Source organism: Anas platyrhynchos, chromosome 3 (assembly GCF_047663525.1).
Source record: "Anas platyrhynchos isolate ZD024472 breed Pekin duck chromosome 3, IASCAAS_PekinDuck_T2T, whole genome shotgun sequence".
Lineage (NCBI taxonomy): Eukaryota > Metazoa > Chordata > Aves > Anseriformes > Anatidae > Anas > Anas platyrhynchos.
The window spans coordinates 103,670,013-103,695,947 of NC_092589.1; the positions used below are offsets into that span (position 1 = coordinate 103,670,013).

At 40.7% G+C, this 25,935-nt stretch overlaps 2 protein-coding genes across 2 annotated transcripts; one reads left to right on the plus strand and one right to left on the minus strand.

Moving 5' to 3' along the window:
* Window positions 1-6,056: 6,056 nt before the first annotated feature.
* Window positions 6,057-12,539, minus strand: CMPK2 (cytidine/uridine monophosphate kinase 2). Its single transcript, XM_005018575.5, has 5 exons — window positions 12,330-12,539; window positions 12,080-12,194; window positions 11,104-11,305; window positions 9,199-9,432; window positions 6,057-7,430 (listed from the first exon to the last, which is right to left on the minus strand). The coding sequence occupies exons 1-5, from the start codon at window positions 12,516-12,518 to the stop codon at window positions 7,310-7,312; spliced, it is 861 nt and encodes a 286-aa protein (XP_005018632.2). The 5' UTR covers window positions 12,519-12,539; the 3' UTR covers window positions 6,057-7,309.
* Window positions 12,540-18,411: 5,872 nt separating this feature from the next.
* Window positions 18,412-23,622, plus strand: RSAD2 (radical S-adenosyl methionine domain containing 2). Its single transcript, NM_001310801.1, is given in 6 exon segments — window positions 18,412-18,769; window positions 18,962-19,123; window positions 19,568-19,797; window positions 20,773-20,922; window positions 22,913-22,945; window positions 23,458-23,622. Coding segments are annotated over 6 exon segments (1,098 nt in total).
* The last annotated feature ends 2,313 nt before the right edge of the window (window positions 23,623-25,935 follow it).

Below are 25,935 nucleotides of genomic sequence, written 5' to 3' on the forward strand. Positions count from 1 at the left end.
CCCCAGCATGGGTGTGCACACAGACACACACAGGTACACTTCAGGATCGTGTGCATCCAGCCCCAAATCCTTGCATCCTTGCACCACTGCAATCTTACATCTCTGTCACTCTATTATAGATCAGTTTTTGAAACATAAATGCCTCTACTCTTTGTATTTATTTATTTATGTATTTATATAGTATTTACTGTGCTTTTTGTGCTTCTGATGGTATGACTTTTCAGGAGGGAAATGTGTATGCCTGCCTTTTGTCTGAATATCCCTCATTTTTCCTGTCGCATTCTTTATTATAGCATGGGCTGATCACAGCCCTCACTGATTCCTCCCTGACTCATGCTTCCCTGCTTCCTGGTGAGTTGCAAATCCAGAGCAGCTCCCGGGTTTGGTTTGCATTGGAAGACTTCTGCTGTTGTCCTCTACCCTACCCCAGAGGCTTTCTGCAGCCTCCTGGGTTTGTGTTTGATCAGACTTCTGAGGCATGTGCAGCATCCCAGGGCTGTGCTCAGGGTGAACCAGGGACTGTTGCAGCTGGTGAATCTGAAGATTCAAGCAGCTGCACATCATTCTGCTCCCCTTCTCCAGGACAGTACTTCAGCTGCTCTTTTATTTTTCCCTGAAAAGAACTGCCTGAAGAAGTTCTTTGGAACAGATGAGGGTAGCAGACGTTGTCCCACACATGGTCCCTTCTGAATGTTGTGAAGTCATCCTGAAAAAATACCCCACTGACACCCAGGCAATGCCTCTGGAGGCTTATGTGAATGACACGTTTTAACCCAGCAGACTCAGATTTATAGGAAAAACTTTGTCAAACGCCAAGCAATTTCTTTTTAAGATCAAACACTTTGGGAAAGCGAGTCTATTTTGGATGATTGCTGGCAGTACAACATATAGGTGCTTCCTCTGTATTGCAGCTGCAGATAAACAAGTTTTAATTTCCTATGCAGAGCCCACATTCAGATCATTTCCTAGCTGCCTGCTCAGTGAAACTCACGCACATAAAAAGGAGAGGCTGTTTACAGCACCTTGAGAGCAGTTTGTTGCCCAGATGATACATCCTCCAAGGGAGGCAGCTGTGACTGCAAAGCAGATGAACTCTGGGGCTGAACTCCTTGCTGTGTTACAGGCATCATGTGGGAATGCTGCTGGGAGCTGAGGAGCTGTGCTGCTACAGGGAGGCTGAGTCAGACCCAGCTAAAGGACTCTGATCCCAAACACCACAGTTAAACCCAATGGCACTGTAGAAGCTGAGAACTGCAAATTAGAGCTAACTGCAAAAGTGCTTTCTCTTCCCTAAAAGAGCTTGTATTCCACTTACCAAACAAATCTCATGTGGATAATGTAAAAGCAGAGAAAAATACCTATTGTTTGGACAATATACAGAAAAATAATATATGAACTATGTTATTAAGGCATGTCTATATTGCTCTTATGAGAACAGACACACTTACATAATCAGCTCCACTAAATATTATTGTAGAGGGAGAAAGCTCAGATGAAAATATTAGCACAGAGACATTTTCACCAACTTGGCACAAAAGCATTTCATACCGTTTCTTTATTTGGAAGGCAGTGAGGCCCTGGAATAGGTTGCCCAGAGAAGCTGTGGATGCCCCATCCCTGGAAGTGCTTGAAGCCAGGCTGGATGGGGCTTTGGGCAACCTGGTCTGGTGGGAGGTGTCCCTGTCCATGGCAGGGGGTTGGAATTAGATGATCTTTAAGGTCCTTTACAACACAAATCATTCTGCAATTGTACAATTCTATGATTCTAGAGTGAAAACTGAAAATAGCCTTAAGGAGCTTGAGCATTTCTTTTTTTTTTTTTTTTTTTTTTGGAGGGGCAAGATGAGGCAAGGGTGTCTGAAGCCTATGTTGTGTGTCTTATGCCAGCACTTTGGATTGTGTGAAGGAATGGGAGATTTCTGGAAGCTGTAGTCAGGGACTGAAGCATTTACTCTGAAAGCTCACAACCTGGGAATGAGGGATACATGCACCTAAATACAGACCAAGCTGCACAAATAACAGCAGCACAGTATTTTCTGTGTATCAATACATCAAGATCTCTTTGAGGTGAGGTTCATTAATGTTGTGCGTGGTTACTCAGCACTCCAACCTAACGCCAGCCTGACAAATACCATTAGAGTTAAGAAAGCTTTGTATTTGGAACTGCTCCTCTAGGAGAGTATTGTATCACTAACAAATGCCTCAGAGTTGCTGGCCCAGAAGAATTCCAGCTGTGGGAGGAGGTCTAGGTCCTCTGCAGAAGTTCTACCTTTTTTTCCTCTTAAGAAAAGATATGCTCACTTGATCACAGCATCTTTCACAATAAATAAATAAATAAATAAACAAATAAAAATAATAAAAATTTAAAAAATAAAAACCACCCTCAAAGATGAAGCAGATGTGCAGGCTGCACTAACTTGCACAGCACAGCTGGCCCTGAGCAGGGGCCAGGCTGCAGGAGGACTAAGTGCCACTGCTAGAGTTCATCCTGTACCTGCCGTGTGCTCAAATAAGGGCTTTATCTAGCTGTCACTTTTCATAAGCAATGAGTTTGCGGACACGGGAACATTTTTCTTCATATTTCCCCTGCTTCGGAGTACATGACATGCACTGTCTCTGTAGCTGAATGGAAGGTCACGACTGACCAGCTGGTAATACCGAATGCTGGTTTACACTAATGACAGGGTATTCTAGCTTTTGTTTCACATTACAATGACTGCATATTTACATAAACCCTACATCTGTTTAGTTAAATTAAGCCAGAGGGTGATGATCTTTGTCTTTACAAAAGAGCTGATTTAATTTTATTGAACATAGTTTTCCATTTAAAAGATCAAAGTCAGCACAGCCCCCTGCAGCAACAACTCCATCTTGTGCGCTTTTTCAAATACTCAGATTAAGAAAATAGGGGAACTGGGACTGGAAAAGCTAATGAATTTTAACAGACAGCTAGTGATGTTTCATTTCTTAAATTATAATAATAATAACAAAAATAAATAAATACTGTCTTTGAGGCTTTTGTATATCTTGGACTTGAAGAGAGACATTTTTCCTTCCATCAAAGTCCCCTGGAGCATGCTTACTCTCCTGCCTCCAGGAATTGATAGTGGAGGTGGCATGCACATTTTTAGGCAAATTTCTAGAAGCTGGGAACGAAATGGAGAGAACACACAAGATACGGAACAGAGAAGAAAACATAGTGAAAAATTGGCCTTACATCTCACTGTTACCACCTGCAGAAACAGAAGAATATGCTTTGAACATGCTATAGCATGTTCAAAGGTAGCCCTCAGTCTGGAGACTGAAGAACAGGACCCAAACTCTGCTTTGGCTCCTAGGAAACCTGTCCGCTCCACTTGCAACATGCAAAGATGCATGTTGCAACGACATTGCTTTATATAATGCCTCTATGTTAGCATTTCAGCTTGGATCGGGAACTTGCATTTTAAGTGTTTTTCCTGACCACCCCTTCTCACCACACTTTGCTTCATGCCATGTAAGAGTCCTTGTGTCTGTGAACTGGGCTCCATCCAGACAAAGCTAAACCAAAAGATCTGGTACAGGAGTATACTTACAACACTTTCTAATGTGAGATATGACCAGATTAGAGCTGTTCTGAAACAAATCCCTGAAATGCTTGTAGGGCACACACTAGATTTTCTGCACCAGCTCCTCTCCTACTTGTTCCATGCCACCTGCGCAGCCCAAACAGGCTGCATCACCGCTTTCTAACCCTCACACTGCTTAAAAGGGTGAATAGTGCCATTTTAGGCACCATATGGTATCCCTGCAGGCCTCCAGCTGTCACTCTACAGATGAACAGCTCACCCTAGTGTCTTGTGTCTTATCTGGCAGCCCTCCACAGACATCTCAGATTCCCTAGGGAGACTAAACTGGCCCCGGATGTCTGTGGTTAGGTAACTGAGTATCACTTTATCTATATATTTGATTGTTCCTAGACAGAAAGAAAAAAAAAAAAAAAAAAAAAAAAAAAAAAAAAAAAAGTAAATGAGATTAAAAATTAAAAAAAAAGTACTTGAAATACTACAGTGAGTTCTACACAGCACAATACAATGTCTTGCAGAAATCTCTCATATAACACTCTTGGAGATTTTTTTAGTAACTAAGAAACACAAAAAGTTTAAGTTGGGTCAATGAAAGTATTGTTTTGTACTTCAGGAAACACCTGCACTTTGCAAATAGAGTTTATTTTTCAGTAAGAGCAGGATTCACTGACTTTAAAGCATTACTGAGTAGCCTGAAATTAAGTTTGTACATGTGTGCTTTACAAGTCCAACACCCCAGATGCTCTGAGGTCTGTAGTATTGAGATATTTTTCAGTATCATGTCTTAAATCTAGGTTTATACTAGTAAATTAACAAATTGTTAAATTTAACAAATTTTTAATTTACTAGTAATAAAACAAACATGCCTCCCTAGCCCTAGGAATCACAGCCTTCTGTACTCAGAAATGCCTGGGCTCCAGAACAGTTTGGCCACAGGTAAGTGGGGATGCTCAAGGGTGACAGAACAGGGGCCAGGGCTATGTCATGGGCTGATCTCCCAGTCTTATTCATATCACACTCCAAAGATGCAGAAAAACAATTTTATCTATGAAGACTTAGCCTAAATTCCTTGTTCTTCATGGAATTATTTGGAGCCTCAGATCTTTAAGCACTGAAACCAAACTCCTGATCTCTCATGGCCATTAAATTTCCTAGCAAAGCAGTTTGTTACTCATGAAGCAGATGAAACTCTTGCTTGGCATGATTGTCACGTTAAAGGAGACTTAGGGTCAAACACCTGCCTGTTTCAGAGCCCTGCTAAGGGCTATCACCAAGACAGTTTCACAAAATTGAAAACATGTGCAGTCCAACACTTGTTTCAGAGCCCTGCTAAAGACTTTCACTGAGATGGTTTCACAAAGTCGAACGTATTTAATAAGGCGATAGACATAACAGATTCGGAACTGTTGTTGATAAGTACACTTACTGCAATAGCACCAATATATGATAACAGTGCTAGCAAAATGCTGTCCCGGGTATTCCTCACCAAAGGGTGAAGGCACGGAGCTTACCAAGAAGGTGTCTCTGTCTTGGTGAAGGAGAAGGAGCACAGCCTGTCGATTGCCTCCTCTAGGTTTCAAATTATTTTTTTTCTTCCCCCCAGTCTTCTATTTTCCTCACACTATTTTTTTTTTTTTTTTGCTAACACTAACTTTTTTTTCCTTTTTCTTTTTTACACTAACTCTTAACACTCTTTTATATCCTAACCGTATCTATTCCCTTCCTGGGGTGATGTTTAGCATGATAGGGTGAAGAGTCAAGTACTATAGTCATATATGTTTAGCATGTATGCTAAACATTAAGCTCATTATCATATTCAGATAAGTTAATTTTAATATTCATTTTACACTTAATGAAGCAAAAGGTTTTACTCGAGCAGAGTGGCCCTTGAGAACAGAAGTTTTGCCACCAAAACATGGTCATCCAGCCAACACAAGACTCCCTCCTTCTGCAGCCTCTCACACCAAGCCTGCAGACTTCCATCCACAAACTTTGTGTCAGAGATAAACATAAACAATCTGCTCAGCTCCCCTTTGCCCAAGCCTGGAGGTTATCAGTGAGGCTAAGAAACCCAGCTCCTCTCCATAACATTATGCTTGGCATACCTCAGGCCAAATGATCTCTTACCTGGAAAAGCTAGGGCTACAAAATGTTTTGGGCAGGCATCTTATTGGTACGCTAGTCATCCATGTGTAGTGATGCCCTCTAGATGTGGATTTCCTTTAGATGTAGATTTCCTTTATACAGAACTGAATAACTGTATGCTTCATAATATTTCTAAAATAAGTGTATCACCTACAATTATCACAGAATCACAGAATCATCTAGGTTGGAAGAGACCTCCAAGATCACCAAGTCCAACCTCTGACCTAACACTAACAAGTTCTCCACTAAACCATATCACCAAGCTCTAAATCTAAACTATGTATTTCTGTGTAAGCACATAAAATCCCAAAGCCATACAAATAACACACCAAATACAGCAGCATATATTACCAGTATGTATAAATTTATATTAGCAGCATATACTCACAAATATCAAACACTGCATGAATAAAATGTATTTAAATTAAGAACATTGTTTTTTTAAGATTTTCTTTGTACCACCTTCCATATAGAGACTGGATATAGTGAATGAAATACTGAGTTCATTTTTATTTACAAGATGGATTCATTGATAATTGCACTTGCTCAGCGGAAGAAAGTAAGCATAAACAGTGTTTTAAATCAAATTGCATTTTTGTTGTGTTCTTTCTGGAACTGCAGTTCATTTCTGACCTCCCAAAGGCTTATCCATATGTTTTGTTTTATACTTAGGAGCAATAGTGAAACAAATGTATATACAAATAAGCCTTTGCAGAGCTGAAGACTTGCTGGTATCTTGTTTTCATATTCAACATGTGGGGGAAAAAATGGAGTGAAAAGGCACAATTGTTCTCATAGCTCCAATTCTCTGCATATTTTCATTTAACATTCCCTCAAAAGAACAAAAACTCACCTTAATAAACCTCTTAATAGGATAGAGAAACTGTTTTGTTGAAAAAAATATTTGAACAATCATTTATAAACTGCTTTTAATCTGTTTCTAACATGTCAGAATGTTTTTTCCTTTCAAAATGAATTGATATATCCTTAGCATATATTGAAAAGCTTGGACTTTATTCCTTTGAGTCCAAGATGCTTAGAAGCCCTTATTTATGAGACAATTTTTTCAGGATGACTACAGCAGCAGGTGCTCATCTACTAGTCCAGTAAATAACACTGGAATGATCCTAGAAGTTGTGATCATTTTATGGCTTTACTGCTGGATTACCTTTCAGCCTCTACTTGAGCATCTAGTGCTCCTGCTGCAAACCAATGAATCCTGGTATGCAGCGAAGGCAGGAGCAGGTTCTCATCGTGATGATGATGCAACCCAATAGCACCTTGAAAAGCCAGTGTCAGAAAGCCCTCTCATGTACTTCCTACAAGACCATGATATTTTTTGTGGCTTCACTGAGAATGTTTAACAATGTGTGAGTGCTACTTTGCTTTATGCAGAAAAGTACAGTAGATATCAGTGAAACAGATAATCTCCCCAGATTATTGTAGACAGAAGAAATAAAAGGTTCTGTGAAGAAGTAAAGATGGAAGAAATAAGAGGTCCTTCTGTGGAACAAAACATATCACAGTGCATTTTCAGCTAGCAGATGCAGAGAGGTAATAAAAAATATCTTTTAGGTGCTAGGAGAGAAAAGTTACTTTCAAAAGGCACAGTGTTTTTTAATTAGTTGCAGCACTGTCTTGAGAACCTCTTCCTTTGAGGGGTTGGCATCGACCTCTTGGCACGCAGGATTCATCATCCTTCTGTACGACTCTTCAATTCTAAAAACAAAACAGGAGAAATAAAACTACAAATTGCAGGGATTAGTCATCAGTCTCAGAAGTGTCAGCACTGCAGAGACATAGGAAAAAAAAAAAAAAAAAGTGAAGCTAAGAATGAAATCTACTGCAAAGAGCAATAAACCATTAGCAACTGTAACAATGAGAACCCCAAAGTGTGAAGTTTCTTTGACAGTGACCAGACCCTTATTGATATTCGTATGACATGACATTAAAGTATTTCTTTTTTTATGACTTAGCACTGGAAACTGTCCACTATCACAGTACAGTGGGCAGCCTGCTTCTAACCCCTGAGTTAATTTATTTGGAGCTCGCTAAGGTGTCTCTGTACTATATGGCATTGCACTGTGTACACATGCTCACTGACTGATCTCAGCTTTGAGTCACCAGAGAACAAGAGACAGATTACAGGGTTCACACATCATTTAACACTTTAGTCTGATTAACTTTGCTAACCAGATGAATACTGGGATGAAATACAGGATGAAATCCTCCTTGCTTAGACTAGAGGCCTTCTCATAATGCAGCACTCTTCCACTTTTAGTCTGAGGATGTGAATGGGGGTATGAATATCATTTTCTCTGTTCCCACAAGAATTAATAATGTCAAACATTCAGGCTGTAAGTCGTAAGACAAATCAAGCAAGACTCTGAATGTTCTCACATCCAGGTTGACATAATTAACAAAAAGAAATAACCAAAGGCTTTCTGGAGGGAATAAGCAATAGAATTAAAATGTGAAAGATCCTTAAATGTCAACGTGTTCACTTAGTTCATCCATCCTTATGCAGGTCCTACTGTGTGAACTGAATATCTGAACAGAGCTTCTGTCAAAATGAAGCCATAGATTTTTATTAAATATATCAACACCAGAAATGTTGAAGCCCTACAGGTAGGTCTCAGCTTTAAGATTTGTAGATATGGACACCTACATTCAGGTGTTTATATGGAGGTTTTTACTTGAGCACTAGGTATTCAAGCTCCCACTGTAGATAATGGTGACCTCATTGATACATTTGGTGGTGCCTAGATAGCAATTCAGCTCACTGAAGTCGGATACCTAGGGCATAATTCAGATGCCTAAAAACATGTATTGAATACTGCTTGAGATGACCTGTACTATGTCATTTAGCTTCCAGTTGCTGGTCCATAAAGGGTCCACAGGTGGTGTGTCATACCTGTTAGCCTCATGAAAATGCCTCAGAGTATCAAATGGCTCTAGTTATTTATGCTTAGATCACCAGGTGTCTAACAGGTGCGCAGCTGAATCACTCTGACAGTTGCATGGACTGTGTTGGCTATACTGGGACCTGAGAAACTTAGCACGACTAAGGATATCTACAATAGGAGATCTAGATTTTGTTCATTTAGCCTAGACCTGAATTCTGGGCTTTTCTGGAGTATATTGATTTCTTGTTTCTCAGTTCTAGAACTTCTACGTCTCCATCCTTCACCCTTCATGGGTGAGAAAGGTGCTACAACACAAGCAAGTAGCAAAATACAAGTATTTGACTCTAATCTCCTTTGTAAAATGAAATCATTCACATGTAGCTGTCAAATACTTTCAATCAGAAATGACAAAATTTACCCTCCTTGTCAGCTATGAATCTTTTTTTTTTAAAAAAAAAAAAAAAAAAAAAAAAGTTAAACATAGGGGAATCTTTGTCACAGTAATGTAAGCAGAACATATTGCTGCAGATTCTACAGGAACCAAGGTTGCCTCCATCCTCTTATTCCTCGTTAATGTATACCTTTGGCGAAACAAGCTGTTAGCTTCCATCTCAGCCTCCTCCTTTGTTCTCTCCAGCCCTCGATGCTCAAGTCTCCGGGCTCGCTCCTCAGGGCTGACAGTCAGCAGAAGAACAAGATCAGGTTTAAGCAGATCTTCAGGCCACTGATACACCCCATCTTGAACTGGTGGAAGATTTTGGACATTCCCATTTATTTCAGTGGCTATTGTATATGCAGCTGTGCTGTGCCAGTATCTGCCAAGAAAATACAGAATGGAAAGAGACATTTTAGAAAGGACACTAATTCTTCAATAATACAGAAGGCAGGTAGCAATATAATCACAAGTGTAAAAGTGACTATGTAGGTAGAACTATGAGTTGAAGGCTATTGTAAGGACCAATTCTGTGCCAGCCATTACTTCTTAAAATAGCAATACTACTAATAATAGTCAGTCTTACTGTGAATTAAGATTTAAAAGGTATGACAGGACTTACACATTAGGCAAAGTGCTCCAGATACTCCCATCAAAAGAAAGTGTTCTTGTATAATGAGAGAGACCAAAAGGACAGTTGCATTATATGTCCAAATCCAGTACTCAGAGTCCACTTTTTTTGTGGTTCCCATCCTACTTTATGCCACATATTTAGCAGAGAGCATGCAGTCTTTAAACAAACGTGAATGAAGACGTTTTATTAATCGTTACATATTTCACATGTAATTAACATTCCCGCCACTACAAGGCACTGTATTATATATACTGTAGTGGTTTTGAAGTGGGCTAAAAATAGCATTCACAGATAAACAAATTCTCTGTGTGTGCATGGGGCAGGGAGGTTATAGTACATCTACTGAAACAAGCCTGGAGTTTCAAAGTACATCTAGATATTCCTTATTAAGAGTAACACTGAAAGCTGTGTACACAGTGAACACAAGAAAAGACACAAATAAAACAAAAAAGGGGGAAGTAGACTTCTGGCTTTACATCCACAAAAAGTAAGTCAACTTAAAATTTGGTTACTCTGAACCACTCAGACAAGATCAGCAGCCCTCAAAGCCCAGCTGTGGTGCAGGTTGTACAGACCATGCCTCCATTCCTGACTGAATATACACTTGTCATGCGTGCCAAAAACAGTTATGAAGATTGGGGTCCACAATATAAAAAGTTTGTAAAGATACCCAGAAGTGTCCAGAGGAGGACAACAAAGCTGGTAACTGGGCTGGAAGGCATGTCCTGTGAGGTGAGGCTGAGGACACTTGAAGAGTCTGGAGAAGAGGAGGCTGAGAGGTGGCCTCACTGCTATCTGCAACTACCTGAGTAGGGGAAGCTCAGAGGGAGGTGCAGGTTCTCTGGGAACTGATGACAGGATGCATGGAAATGGCACAGAGCTGTGCCTGGAAAGGGTCAGAAAAGGTATTAAGAAAAATTTCTTTACAATGAGGGTGGTCAAACACTGGAACAAGCTTCCTAGAGAGGTGGTTGATATCCCATGCTCATCAGTTTTCACAAGGCATTTGGACTATGTCCTCATTAATATGCTTTAACTTTTGTGTAGCCCTGAAGTGCTCAGGCAGTTGGACTTGATGTTTTTTGAAGGTTCCTTCCAACTGAACTATTGTATTGTATTGTATTGTATTCTTATGCCATGCCATGGCATTCTATTCTATTCTATTCTATTCTATTCTATTCTATTCTATTCTATTCTATTCTATTCTATTCTATTCTATTCTATTCTATTCTATTCTATTCCATTCCATTCCATTCCATTCCATTCCATTCCATTCCATTCCATTCCATTCCACTGACTTAAATTCCTCACCTGACTTAGTATACATATTATTCTTCAGAAGACTTAATATTTATACAACTAACTTTAAAAAACAACAACAACAAAGAAGATATAAGAGGTCTTCTTATATATACAAACCTGTCTACTACCACAGGTGCCTGAGTCGATGCTTTTGCTATTTCTGAAGCAAGGATGTAGTTGCCTGCAGCATAAAATGCCCTTCTAATGGGTGTTGGCTCATCATCAAATATCGTCCTCCACTGGCTGATGCAAGCTGGTGGAGACCTTAACAGAACGGCATCCAGGGCATCCTTAACAGCCTGGGTTACAGTGGTTTTGCCTGCATTTCATTTACAGAAGGAAACATTTGTTATATTACACATTAGATACAAATGGCTTTTAAAACTGAAAAGTGATCTGATTTTTTCACTTGGAGTATATGTTCTGACCCCCAGCCATGAAACCTGATATCTTGTGATAAGGTTTTCAGTGAAAAATGATTACAAGGCTGGTTCAAAGATTATGACTCCACTTCCTACACCTGGGTGTTCCTCCCCTCCCTCTTGCCAGTTCTCTATCTTCACTCCTTTAAATGAGTTATGAATAGCAATCTCTCTATATATACTTTTACAGTATTTTTCTAGGAGACAGTCAATGTGGATATTGCCAATACTTGCTTTTCAAAAGGTATTTTCTGTTCTCTTTAACTGAAAATGAAGAAAACAAAGTTATTCAGAGACAACTCGCATTTCTCCCAGAGACAAACTGCTGACACTTTCCCCGACTGCCATTATTTTAGTTCCACCAATTTAGTTTACTCACCAGTAAAAACATGCTTTATAATCTGCATGAGAAATAAATCTAATTTCCGGTATGACACACTTTGTGTTCTTTCATTATATATACAAGGAATTCAACCATCAAATGAAAATTAGTGCATATTGCTAAATAATTCACAAGTAAGAAAAGTCTGGTATCTATAACAACTAAGTACATATGTCACGAGTTTCCAGGACTTTTTGACATTTTAAGCATTAGGGGGGGTGAGAGTCACAGCAGTTGCTCTTCCTAACAACTTCTCAGCTATGTCTCTTCACTCCCACTGCTCTCCTACCTGTGGCATCCAGCCCTTCAAAAACCACGATGGGGAAATCTCCCTTGCACTGCTGCTTGGTGCACTTCTCCAGGATGGCGAGCACCTCTCTGGCCTCTGGGATCCGCGCAGCACACTGCAAGGAGAGAACAAAACCTTGGCACCCATACACCCATACACCGTGCCGGCTGCTCTAGCTGGTCCCTGTGAAGTCTCGGGGGGGGGGGGGGGGGGGGGGCACAATACCGCAGCCCCCCCAGTGGGTGCTCACCTCCCGCAGGCGGTCACAGACAGCAGGGAGAGCGGCAGGCAGGGCACAGCGGAGGGCATCCTGTGGTCCCCGGGCGCAGCTCCGCAGCATCACTGCTCGCAGCCTGGGAGCAAAGCCAATGTGTTTGAGGGAAGGCAGAGAGAAACGAGAAACGAAACTTACTCCACCAACCGGGAAGGCACGTGTCATTGGGCAAAAGCAAACACTGAGGCTCAGGGAGGCTGTTCCTCCGCTGCTCCCTCCCCCAGAAGTCGGAGAGTCACCGGAGCACTCCCCATGGGAAATCGCTCTGTGCAGGCTGGCCGTGGACGGGGTGAAAGTGAAAGGAAAAATAAACAAACAAACAAATAAATAAATAAATAAGATGGCGACAAATAGTTGTTTATGCACTTTGTGACAGCTGCTGTGAGTGATGCAGTCCAAAATGTGGATTTCACATTTTGCAAATGTGTAACTTGAAAAGCAGGAAAAGTTGCAGCTCTGCAGAATCCCACTTCTCCCTTTCAATAACTGGAAAAGCGCCACCTATGTGATAAGCATATGTGATATGACCTTAAGCTTCTCATGCATCTCCTGAAAGAATACAGAGGAGACACTCACTCTGCAAGAGATTCCTCAGAAACGTCTTCCTCTGGTCAGCTCAAAGCACATTGCACAAATATTTGTTTAGAACAGCTCTGCAGGGGGAAGGCTGGGCCAGCGGAGGAACTGGGAATACAGCTCTGGAGGCTCTTCAACTGTAGCAGTAGGTGCCTGAACTGGCTCTTGTCAAGGTGAAACGTGCCCTTTTTCACATAAGCAAACTCCTGTGTTGTTCCACGTCACTTAGATACACGGAAGCTGCTGGGCACAGATGCCAAAAGACACAGGGCAATGCAATAAACCAATAGATGGTAATTTTAATAACATAACAGTACAAACTACTGAGTCAGATTAGTGCTTGTTCTAGACCAATATTTTGTCTCCAGCATTGGTAGAATGACATGCTGCACATAACCCTGGCTTCTCTGTGGTCTGTCTCATGCTCCTCTAGTATCCACAGTCACCAGATAAGGAATGTTAGACAGCAAATCTTTACTTCTTCCTTTTAGCACCAATTTATGAACCCTCACTCTATAAATCTGTCTAAATACATTTGTGACACCACAACGGAGTCCACCTCCACAAAACCCTATGGTCTCCAATTTCAGCAGTGTACATCCCATGGTGAAAAAAAAAAAAAAAAACAAACAAAAAACAAACAAACAAACAAAAAAAAACCAACTTTCTCTTATCTGTTTAAAACTCATATCCCACTTGTGTCAGCAAGTGCCCCCTTCTGATGAAATTGCTGGCTTTGGTAAATAACAGTTCAACACTCTGGTCAACAGTTCAATCACCTTCATGATTTTGTAAGGCTCACTCAGATGTCCCCTTCAGCTTTAGCATGTCTGAAGTGAGAGCCCCCTCAGCTGCTCCATCCCCCTGATCATTTTGGTTACAAGGATAACTTCTTTAACACCATGAGGTCCTGCTGAGATGTGGAGACCTGACCTGTACCATTGCTCAAGTTATAGCTGATATATGTGCAAAGTTTTCACCGAACAGTGAAGTAAGGCCATCTCTCTTGTTCTCAGTACTTTTCCAGATAGTACTAAGTTTTTGTTGACTTTTTGAGCTGCTGCCTTCCACAGAGCCAATGATTTCAGAAGGCTAACTGCAGCAACTCTTGAGATCTCTCTCTGGAAATCTAAGTGCCACTACTGAGCACAGCACTATGTAAATATGATTTTGATTAGTTTTTCTTGCATGCACTGTGTTACGTTTCTCTACACAGAAGATTATCTGCCCCAGTTTTGTTAATTCAGTTTTATGAGGGCTAGTTGGCTTGCAGCCAAGTTTCGGTTGAAAAGCTGACCTTATTACTCACTGACCTATCAGGTTTCTTATTCTTATGTTTTCCTGGTTTCCTGATGCCACTGTTGCCTTTCTCTGAGGACTAAATGGGAAACGTTTACTATCATTTTCTGTTTTCCCCTCCCACTGCCTTGCTCTGGTCCTGCTTACAGGCATTCCTGAGCCAAGTAGCTGGAATTTCTTTTCTTATTTATAGCGTGCTTATGAGATCACCTGTAATAGGTGTGACTTCTGCCCTACTGGCTATTTACTTAAAACTTTACTTCATGAAAGATTCTAGGCATTTCCCTCCAAATTATGCAGAAACAGTTCAGGTAAAAATAGAGGTGAGCTGAGTTGCCTTTCATCTGCAAGACAGATCTTTGTATTAAAAATCAGTGTAGAGAGTATAAATCTGTTCTGAAATTAAAATATATTAAGTACTTTTTGGTTTCTTCAAGAGGAATTTATCATTTTTGTCTTCTGTATAATAGGAAATGATGTTGCTGAAAAGCAAATGTGCTAAATATTTGTGAAAAGCACTGTTCTTCTGGAATCTCTTCACATCTTTGAGGGCCCAGAATGCTTACTTGTAGCTACAGCTGTTTTCATGTAGAGCAACCTTTAAAGGGCTAATAAAGAGGGCAAATAAAGGGCATTAGGGCAAATAAAGCCTATAAAGGGCTCTTCAGTAAAGCTAAAAGTCCGGGCATAAGATCTTAAGAGTACAGAAGTTAGTAAAGTGTCAGGCCAGAGACCCTGCTCTCCTGCCCATCACAATGGACAAGCCCAGATGTTCAGAGAAGAGTGTGGAAAGGACACAGAATGATCCTTCTCCTAGCTTCCTTTGCCGCTGTTAGAAGCCATCTGTTCTTGTACTTTCTGAGCTGTAGATCATGTACACACCATATTGTATTAAGGGCCTGTGGTGGACCTCTTACAAATGTTCCTGCTCTGTATCTATAATTATATGGTGTGTTTCATAACTTGATTGCATGTGGGTTATAACTTCTACTTGGTAATTTCAGTGGGAACCCCTCAGCTTCATGCACCCCAGGGAAGGATGAGTCACTCTAAGTACAAGTCCTTGACCAAATCCCATTTATGGTATGGCAGATATAACGTAGAGATCATTTCCAGCTGGGAGTGGAGCAGCAAGCAAAACAGTTACCAAGTGCTAAAAACTCCAGATGCCATTACATGACTTGCCTGCTTGTCCTTGGATTATTTCTTGTCACGTCGTGCCTCACAGGTGACGTAGTAATCGCTCCTCCTTACATCAGGTGGAGAAGCCACATATTAAAATATTATTTATATTGCTGCTGCATGTTGGCAATTTGCTTTCCCTAAAAAGATACTCTTTTGCTAGAAATGTGAACTAGCCACACTGGAGAAAGAAATCACTGTGTTTGATTAAATAAAAAATAAACAAACAAATAAAAAAAGATAAATAATAGAATATTATTTTAAAATTTTCTTTTCTAGCAAGTGGGGACTACTGTTGCATTATTCATGTTTATCCAGATGGAAAAGCCACTAATACCAGTATTCGATCATTTCTGCAAAATCATATGTATGTTGAAAACATATTTTTGATGCAAATTCAATGAATTGAAACATTACAGTACTGGGATTGCAATCTCCCATGCCCCCCAGGAGGCATGTCCAGGTCTGGGCTTAGTTTGCAGTCACAATTACACATGGGCTTTACAGGTAGTGCAGAGAGTGTAATCTGAAAACATACTCAGCTGAGGCAAAAATAGAGAGAGCTTTTATAATTGCCATTGATTAAGAAAGCATAGAGAAAATTATGAAGAACAGGAAGTCTTAAGTATGTTTGAGTGTTCCTTGAAACAGAGATCCTCTCTTTCAAAAAAACACACTGTTCAAAGACGACCACATGTAAGTGTACTGGTTCAATGAGCAATACTCTGACATACTCTTGGAGTCATTTTGTATCAGGTGTAAGTCTTGGGTTGAGCCAAACTGGTAATCAGCAAGGTTTTTAACTGATTTTGGAAATTAAATATCTTGAAGGTTATAAGTTTAATTGTCTATCCAGCTGAGGCAGTAGGCAACAAACCCAGGAGAAAGTCTGCAGTAGGTCTAAGTCACTCTGCCAGCTTCATGGCTATCCAGTCAATATTCTGTGCAGAAGGCCAAGTCCATATTCAAATGTGCAGAATGCCAAGGAAGTTTCTGAGACCAGTGATCATTTTCCACCTGCAATGAGATCTCTATGTGAAGCTAAACACATAGAATATGAATTTGGTGGCGTAATGTACAGATACACAAATACATGTATACACACAGACACAACACACAGAATATTTTCTGAGATGCACAACTGGAAGTCTTGTCTTTGAGATCTTATACCTACCAGAAGTATTCTCAGTAAGATTTTCAACTCAAAGGAGGGAGAAAGTTATACTCCTTTTAGCTGCATTGGCCCAACACAACATGAACAAAAGTTAGAAATGAGCTGAGAGAGGAATTTGAATTGGGGACAGAGAAGATACAAAATGGGAGAAAGTTCCTAACATGAAGCTGAATGGATATGTAAGTGATAGGGGACCAGAAGGTACCAGAAAAGCCTGCTTTCATCCTTAAGCTTGTGCCTTACACAAACCTGAAGGACCCTGGAGTGCACATAGATCATTCCTCCTGTGGGTAACTCATGGAATTAGTCTCTGCTGATAAACTCTGAGACAATTTTGGAATGTCTCAGGAGTTGAGATGTTTCCCATCATGCTGCAACCATCCATTTGTGAGGTGGCGTTACTGAGGCTAGATGCAGCAAGAAGCCTCCCTTAGCGGCATGGGTTGGTTCAAGCAAAGATCAGCTGATAGAGAAACTGAATACTGGCTGAAGGGGAAAACCTGAAGCCATGTTATGGTCTGGACATTAATGGGCTTGTAGATTAGCTCTAGGAAAGCAAAGGAAAGGTGATGAAAAATTATGGATAGTGTGTAACAGTACTCATTAACATACAGGAAACATTTTTATTCACAAGTAGGTATTGTTTCCCATTAGAAATGGGAAACAAGATTAAGCTAGTTCTTCAACCCTTTTCTCAAGAGGAAAAAAAATAAGTCAATATAAATACAAGACTGTTGTGCTGTGTTACTTGTTCTGGCTGGTAAATGGACAGGGGATTGAAGCTCTAATTTAAGTTTGCTAGACCCATCATGCAGCTGGTAAATGCTGGGATTCAAGTGTCAATCGAGTGGAATTCAAGTGTACCTTGGCAGAACTGGTGACACTAAACTGGTGATGCAAAAACAAGGACAGCCTGACTGAGGGAGACACAGGGAGTGCTGTGTAGGGGCTGTGCTGTAGGATGCTGTTACATACAGGTGATGTGATGTAGGTTGCTTCTCTTTTGGTAATTAGCTGTTGTGCCACCAAGGACTCAAAGAAGGTGGGAACTGGCTGCTTGGCCCTGCTCTCTCCTGATCCTATTAATTTGGGGCACTTATTTGCCCCTAGACTGTGCTACCCCAGGCAGCTGCCATGTTTTCTGCTATTAAAGCCAACCCTATATTCAACATGGTGTAGTAGCTTTCCTGGAGGTGCTTTAGGCAGTATAGGAGACCAAGAATTAAGTCACATTCCAGTATTTTCTTTTCACAACTCTGCAGAAGTCATCGGGCTCCCTAACCTTGACTGCTCTGCACTGCAAACCTCTTTAAGCCTCCCAGAGCTCACGGCCCTGGGCTGAGAAGGACGCGACCCAGTTTGGCAAGCACAGCTTTCACCCTGCTTCCCAAGCCTCACATCCTGACCCGCTGAAGTGCACAGTGCTACTGAGACCACTCACATCAGGGGGTCCTTGGGCACTGGAAGTGCCCCAACCTCCAACGGGGGGGCAGCTGCCACACCAGGGCAGGAGGTGGTTTCGGTGAAGCGGCTCTGGGCTGAGGGTTCATGGGCTGGGAGAAGCAAAGCAAGAGAGCACGAGAAGTGGCTCGGTGCCAAGTTTCCGTTCAGTGGGAAAGGAAAGCGAAACCCAGCGCTTCCCCGCGACACGGCACGGTACGGCACGGCACTGCGGGGCGGGACAGGATGGGGCTTTTAAGAGAGGAGCTCCGGGCTCCTCGCTGCAGGTTGCGAGCCGAGGCAAACCGGGTCGAACCGAGCCTGATCGAGCCGAGCTGAGCCGTGCTGAACCTACCCCAGCCGAGCCGAGCCGAGCCAAGCCGAGCCATGCATCTGGGCGCGCTGCTCCACCTGCCGCTGGCGCTGTCACGGGCGGTGCTGGCGGCGCTCCGAGGACGACTGGGCGCCCTGTGCTGGAGCCTGGCGCCTCTGTCCCTGCACCTGCCCCTGCCCCTATCCCTTCCAGGCTGGCGACGGGGACCGGTCCCCAGCCCCTCAGCCCCACCGGCCCCCCACCGGCAGCGGGAGCAGCGGGACGAGGCGGCCCCGACGCCCACCAGCGTCAATTACCACTTCACCCGGCAGTGCAACTATAAGTGCGGCTTCTGCTTCCACACCGCCAAGACCTCCTTCGTGCTGCCCCTGGAGGAGGCCAAGCGGGGGCTGGAGATGCTCAAGGAGGCGGGTGAGCCTTGGGGGGACAACTGGGACAGCTGGGGAGGGATGCACAGTCACCGTAATCAGGACCAAGTGGTGTCCAAGAAGTTATCCCTGTAACTGTCATGCTCAGGGTCCCTCTTAATATCGGGCACCGTGTTGGAAGGGAGCACTCAACAGGCAGTCAGGCTCACAGCAACTTTCTTTGGTCCTTTTCTAGGAATGGAGAAAATCAATTTCTCAGGAGGAGAACCGTTTCTTCAGGACAGAGGTGAATTTGTAGGCCAGCTGGTCCAGTTCTGCAAGGAGGAGCTGAAGCTGCCGAGTGTCAGCATCGTTAGCAACGGCAGCCTGATTAGAGAGCGGTGGTTCAAGAAGTACGGTAAGAGAAAATCAATGCACAGGAGTGCTGGTGTGGTTTGGGATCCTTGTTGGGGCAGCCTCATGGAAAGATGGGAGTCTTGCTGTCAGTGCAAGCAGGAGATGGTTTGTTTGTAGTTCATTGGCAGTACCTGCAAACCTAGAGTAACTACCCGTGAAATATTGTCAATTACATGATCTGAACAGATTCAGTCTGCTATATTGCCTCTCTGGTATAATACTGTAATAAAATAATAGCTCAGAACATCGCCATAGGGCTGGAAAAGAGAGGGCATGCATTTTGAAGATGCCACTGCTGTGGCTTTTGTGGTTCATGTGATGATTCAACAGAACTGTACTTGGGTGGCACTTGGTGACAGATTACAAGGAAGTGAAAATGGGTAGACTCCTGACAACTTTCAGCTAAAGAACTGACTATTAATCCATTTTTAAAACTTGTTTTCAGGTAAATATTTGGACATTCTGGCAATTTCATGTGATAGTTTTAATGAGGAGGTCAATGTTTTAATCGGGCGTGGTCAAGGAAAGAAGAACCACGTGGAAAATCTGCATAAACTGAGACAGTGGTGCCGAGAGTATGCTGTTGCTTTCAAAATAAATTCTGTGATCAACAGATTTAATGTTGAGGAAGATATGAATGAGCAGATCACAGCTCTCAACCCTGTGCGCTGGAAGGTAAGAAAGTGGCGTGTAGTGTAGGTTTTGTGTTCAGAGAAAGATAAGGAAGAAATGAATTTCTGGAGTTCTCTGCACCTCTTATAACCTCAGGCAGATCTCCAGCTCCAGCTTGGGGTGGTATTAGTGCACTTTTTCTCAGTATTGCATGGTGTTGAAATGGGTTATCACTCTTTCTGCACTTAAATGGGGCCCGATATGTCAAGAATATCTTCTGCTATGACATTTACACTTAGTTTCTCACTATTTGCTTCAGGGAAACAGGTGTACACACATGATTTTCCAGGAAAACAAACAAACAAAGAAAAACGTAATAAGTGAAATTGTGGTCCTACTAAAGGACTGTAAAGAAAATATTTTAATATTTTATCAAGCTTCTGTCCTACATTTTTTTTTTTCCCCTGGGGTTTCAGAGTGTGTTGATGGCTAAGGCACCTTTTTCTTCAAAGTCTCATCTGTATGACTTGTCATGTAGAAGGAAGCCATTCAGTAGACAAACTGTTTCATTTCTGGGGAGTTCTATATTTTCTGCAATTATCTGAAGATAGCTGAATTTACAGCACTCAATCAAGTTAAAGTCATAAAGGATACAGATTGACTTGATAGTCTGCAAGGCACATAGTACTTATGACATTTATAATATAGCCATACTAATTTAGGTTCAATCAGAAGTTTGTTTGGGCTTTGATTATCAGTGCCCTTATTAAGAGCAAAGCTGTTAAGATTTCTGTGGAAATCTGGTTAGAAGCCATGACTGTGTAATTACATTTAGAACTATGAGATGGTAATTTGCTAAAAATAAATCTGTGCTGTATCCTTTGCATAGGATTCACTTAATCACAGTTTCTATCAGTGTGGCTGCAGTTACAGAAAAAAGAAAGACATTGATACTGATGGTATTTGTAATGATGTCAGTCTGTTATTCTCAAGGCAAGTAAAGTCCTAGAATCTTACCAAGGTACTCTTTGCCCTCAGGTGTTCCAGTGCCTGCTCATTGAAGGGGAGAACAGTGGTGATGATGCCCTGAGAGAAGCAGAGAAATTTGTTATCAGTGATGAAGAATTTGAGCAATTTCTGGATCGCCACAGAGATATCTCCTGTTTGGTACCAGAATCTAATCAGAAGGTAAAATTGAGACTGTCCTGTCATAACTTTATTTTGTGGTTAGCTAGAAAGATTTCATGGAAATTAACACTTTTCCTATTAGTATTGGGTTAGAAGAGGTACAATACAATGTAGCACCTGGTTTTGTTACAGTGGAAGCCAAGATTTTTTATTTCCTTTAAGATTTTTTATTGAGCACGATGTTACTAATAGAAGAGTAAAAATTCTTTGATCCCAGTCATGTGGAAGCCAATGAAAATTCTGTCACAATGTCTTGTGGCCCTCTGAGTTAGGTGGATGTAGAAAGTATCAGCACAAAAACAGTAGAAACTTTATTTTCCACAACTGAGTTGTGAACTCTAAGCAATATCTAAAACCTCTGGAATCTTCCCCACCATGGCACGTGAGTCTGATAAGGTTGAATGACAATGTAAACACACTTTGTACCGTGTGCACATTTTCCTAATAGAGTTTCATCATGACGTTATGCAGTGTCATTGACCCACATGAAGTAAAGAGATCATCCCATTCAATGCTATATTGGGTATTGAGGAATGAGAACTGGTATTTTTGCCTGACACATCTTACTAGTAATTCTTTCCACAATAAAGCTGCATTTATAACATTGTCTATCTGAATTCCTTTGGATTGCATTTTCAGACTCCTTATTCACAAGGAAACTCCTTGCACTACTGCATTGCTCAGCATTCAGCTTGCTGAGCTGCCATCTAGGTTAAATTAGCTGCACTAAAAGACTTCAGTGCCCAAGGGTGGATTCCAGAACCTTTTAGATGTCTACAGACCCTATACAAGGCTGGAGGAAAGTTAAAAATTCACTGTTCCAAAGGTTTATGAACTGAATAAATAGTAAGTTTAGCCAACTTAGGGAATGCCTTGAGTCTCCGATCTCTTTCCTTTTCCTCTCCAAAGATTAAGACTCTTCATACATATCTTACTTCCTCATGTATAGAGAGCTCAAGCGAACAGTTTGGGTTGTCTTAGTACATAATACCCTTGTGGCTTTCCTTTCAGAGGAAAGACATCTCTGCTGACCTTAGCCTCAGTGAATAACTTGAGCAGTAAGAAAATGTCTGAACTGTAAGACTAGGCTGTCATGGGATACTTCTCCAGTCTTCCTGGTGAAGTTGTGACACTCAGCTGCAAAAAGTTCTAGATTACCTGATTAGTCATAGAAGGTAAAAGTAAGAGAGAACTGAGGAAGGAGAAGCTGTTCAGACATAACCTAGAACTTTCTGCTTTTTAAAATGTATTTTCCATTTAAGAAGTCCTACAAAGAAAAAGTAGACATCCTTCAATAAGTTTGGTTCTCTTTTCATGTAGTAGAAGATTCTGTGCTTCTCATTTCCATCAATTCTGTGTAGAAGATAGACACCAAATTGATCAAACAGATTTCTTGCGTTGCACAACAACAAACTCCACTAACTCAGAGAATATTTTTTCTTGGGGTGGTAGGGGGAGAAAGTAGGAGATGCCCAGTTAGCTGAGCAAATATGTCTTATTTCTGCTCTTGGTCTATTTCCTGGTGCAAATCTGAGAGCTTTTTGATTTGGGAGATTACTACTAATACACATTTGTCTGCATGGTCGATAAATAAATACCCTCACTAAAATAGTCATGTCATTTGTTTGGCAAATAACTTAATCATTCCAGTATGCAAAATAATGTAATTACTGCTGGTGTTGAAGTTAAGAGCAAACTTGAACGTTATTTAGAACACCTTTATCTAGTTGGGCACCCACATTTAAATTTGATGTTTAAGACGTCATATTCAAATAATTGCTGTTTAGTTCCTGTGTTGAGACATGCTAGTAATCCTGTCACTTATTCTTGTAAATTTGATCCAGGCTCACTGAAATAAGTAGGAAGACACTACCTGGTTCAAAGATTTGGATCAGGCTTTGAAAGAGTAATTGTTTGTCTTGTCCTTGACTTTCTCAAGAGTAGAATTTTCATTTGTATATTAATTTGTTCTTATTTTGATATATTACAGATGAGGGATTCATACCTCATTTTGGACGAATACGTAAGTCTTTGTTTGATACTTGATATTTGCATGCTGACACATGCCCATGTGTACTACAGTTATAACCAATTTAATTTACATGTTTACCATGTAGTACAAGGAATACATGTCATTTCTTCCCACAAACATATTGAGTACTGAATATAAGACTGTCCTAAGGAGGAGTTGCCATCAGGTTGCATGCATAATCTTGTGAATCTTAAAGTATAGATGTGTCATTGCTGCTTTCCTGTAATTTAAAACATAAAACTTGTCCTGAAAGTTAAGTTTCATAGAGCCTACTTATTTTACACGTAACTGAAGAACAAGCATTTAATCTTCAGGGTGTTTGGTATGGCTTTGTTCCCACTAAGATGTGTCAGTGCATCTAACCATGAGCCTCCAAGCCATCTAAGAGCTGTTAATACATTCTCATTGGCTTTTGAGGGATTGCAATGCAAGTTGTTTAATTCCGTAGAAACATTAAGCTTGTACAAATTAACTTTCTAACATCTTACCTATTGATTTTACAGATGCGTTTTCTAAACTGTAGAAATGGACGGAAAGAGCCTTCCAACTCTATCCTGGATGTTGGTGTAGAAGCAGCTATAAAATTCAGTGGATTTGATGAAAAGATGTTCCTAAAACGAGGAGGAAAATATGTGTGGAGTAAAGCAGACATGAAACTGGACTGGTAACTCAATACACTGAGTTGTTACAGGTGCATTCTGTAATGAAAATATGTGTGTATATGTGTATATGTGTATATGTATATAATGTTATTAAGTACAATATGGTATATTATACAGACTGATGTTCAGTGCAATCCTATATTTGAAAGTGTTAAATGTTTTTAGGATGTAGATTTTGTTCTTATCTATTGTTGGGTTGAACATTATCAACTACCTACAGTGTTTTCATATAAATAGATCTCTGAAATCTACTTACTGTTCCGTTGTATGAAGGACTTAAGGGCAAACTGTTAAGATACTGACACACAGGAAACAGTGTTAAGATAATAGATAAGGTGTGCTGGCAGGAAAACAAACCACAATTAAAACGTACAAAAACGTATAAAAATCTGCAGTTCATTATAAACAGCTATAATGACTGGCAAGTGGAAACCCCTATCTGGAAATGTTTTCTGCATAGGTCGTTATGGACAGGTTGTTGCAGTTCCTCACTACCTCACAAGAGGGCTAACTGGTAGGCCTTTGGAAGCAGCCCTTTTTCAGAAGTAATAGAAGGTCAGAATCTAGTTACCATTTTCTATAATAAACAATATATTTAGAAGGAAATCAAGATTAAAAAAATGACAGTTTTCATGCTTAAAGACTGAACTGTAAAAGCATCTGTTGTTTTTCTCCCTCTCCTCCATATACACATATGTTTTTTGCAAAAATGTTGGGAGATGTAATTTTCTCTGAAAACATTTTTATTTAGTCACGAGAGATTATTACATTTTTCCTAAAACTTGAAAGTGAATTTCACTCGATAACGAGCAACTTTTTATTTCACATTGGCAATGACCTTACTTCTAACAAATATTTACAGGGGAAAGAATGTTTGCATTTTATTCATAACTTCCTCCATTTTCCCTTTATCTGCAAATATTGATTTATTATTCTTTATCAGCCTCATACATACAGTTCTGTTGAAGACCTCCTCTGAAACGAATGAATAATATGTAAGATACTTCAGATGTATCTTCTCTTGAATACTGGCACTGTTACTCTCATGCTTTTTATTTTTTTAAGGCATGGTGTTGCAAGCAACATATATCATGTACCTTTCTTTTAAAGGTTACTTGGTTTTCACTGTTGGCTTGATTGCCAACACACAGATATTAAGTGAACCTAACTGGGCTTTCTGATAGCTATCTGTGATTTGAAGAGATGGCAGCACCAACATAAAATAGAAAATAGTTTTAAAAACCTACACAGGCAATAATTAAATATGCTGCCTGATTTCTTGGTCTTCTGACGATTTTATAGTATTATAATTACAGTTTTTCAAATGTATCTTGTCCCACCCCTCTAGAGTTCTGTATGAAGGGCACAGGAATGAACATTGCACAAAAGAGAAGTGAGCTGGCACTACTCATTCTTACTGTCTGCTGAACTTGATACCTAGACTCACGTGTTTAAATATTTGCAGTTCAGCACACATTTAATGTACAGTGTAGAGAAAATTACACTTTCTTTTCTTTTCCTGATTGTGTTGGTATTTTTAAAGTGTTTTTTCAAGATAAATGTTTTGTATTCACCTAATACACCTTCAAAGTTGAAAGGGAAAGCACTTAAAATAGGAGCTGCTACTTCTGAGTAGAAAATGGTGCAATCTCTGAAAATGCAATGAAAATATTTCAATTTATTATTCCTTCAGTTTCTATTTTTACTGTCCTGACTGTAAATTTACTATCTCAATGGTGCTCTTTTGTCTTTTTTGCATTTCACAAAATAATCACGACACTTCCAATACGTTTCAGTATTTTTTTTCTTGAATTAATACTAAGTGACATTTTAAATGTGGCCCACACACATTAACCCCACAGTCTTTTGGCAGCTGTTTCGCTGACCTCAGTTGGAGTTTTGCCTGAGTAGCAACTACAGGCAGCGCAAATTTGTGTAACTGTGGTGGTTGACTTCCTCTGTGTTCCCATTGCTCAAACGTTAAGTCTAGCATCTTCCTCAGCACTAACGCTGCATGATAGAAAAGAAGTATTTTCCTTTGCTGCTGGCTCAGTTCCAGCCCAAGGAAAGATTTAGTGCATCAATGTAGCACTAAATCTACCAGCTTGCTGCTTCTGCAGAAAATGCCAGCTGTATCGCAGCACACAGATGCGAGGCGCACAAACTCCCATTCAGAGCCAGAAATCCTGCCATTCTTCCCTGTGCATTTTTCTCTGTAAATGGCTATTGTTGTGCTGCAAGAGATCCTCTGTGCCTGAGGAGGAAGCTGCAAGATAAACAGAAAGGAGCTGAAAACGTGAAAATGCAGTGAATAGTTTA

Bases quoted from the DNA above. Each gene is read 5' to 3' on its own strand.
- CMPK2 (XM_005018575.5), bottom strand. From the start codon at position 12,518: ATGACACGTGCCTTCCCGGTTGGTGGAGTAAGTTTCGTTTCTCGTTTC. The intron at 12,195-12,329 runs GTGAGCACCCAC...CTCTCCTTGCAG, and splicing joins TCTGTGACCGCCTGCGGGAG to TGTGCTGCGCGGATCCCAGA. The intron at 11,306-12,079 runs GTAGGAGAGCAG...AATGAAATGCAG, and splicing joins TGAAGGGCTGGATGCCACAG to GCAAAACCACTGTAACCCAG.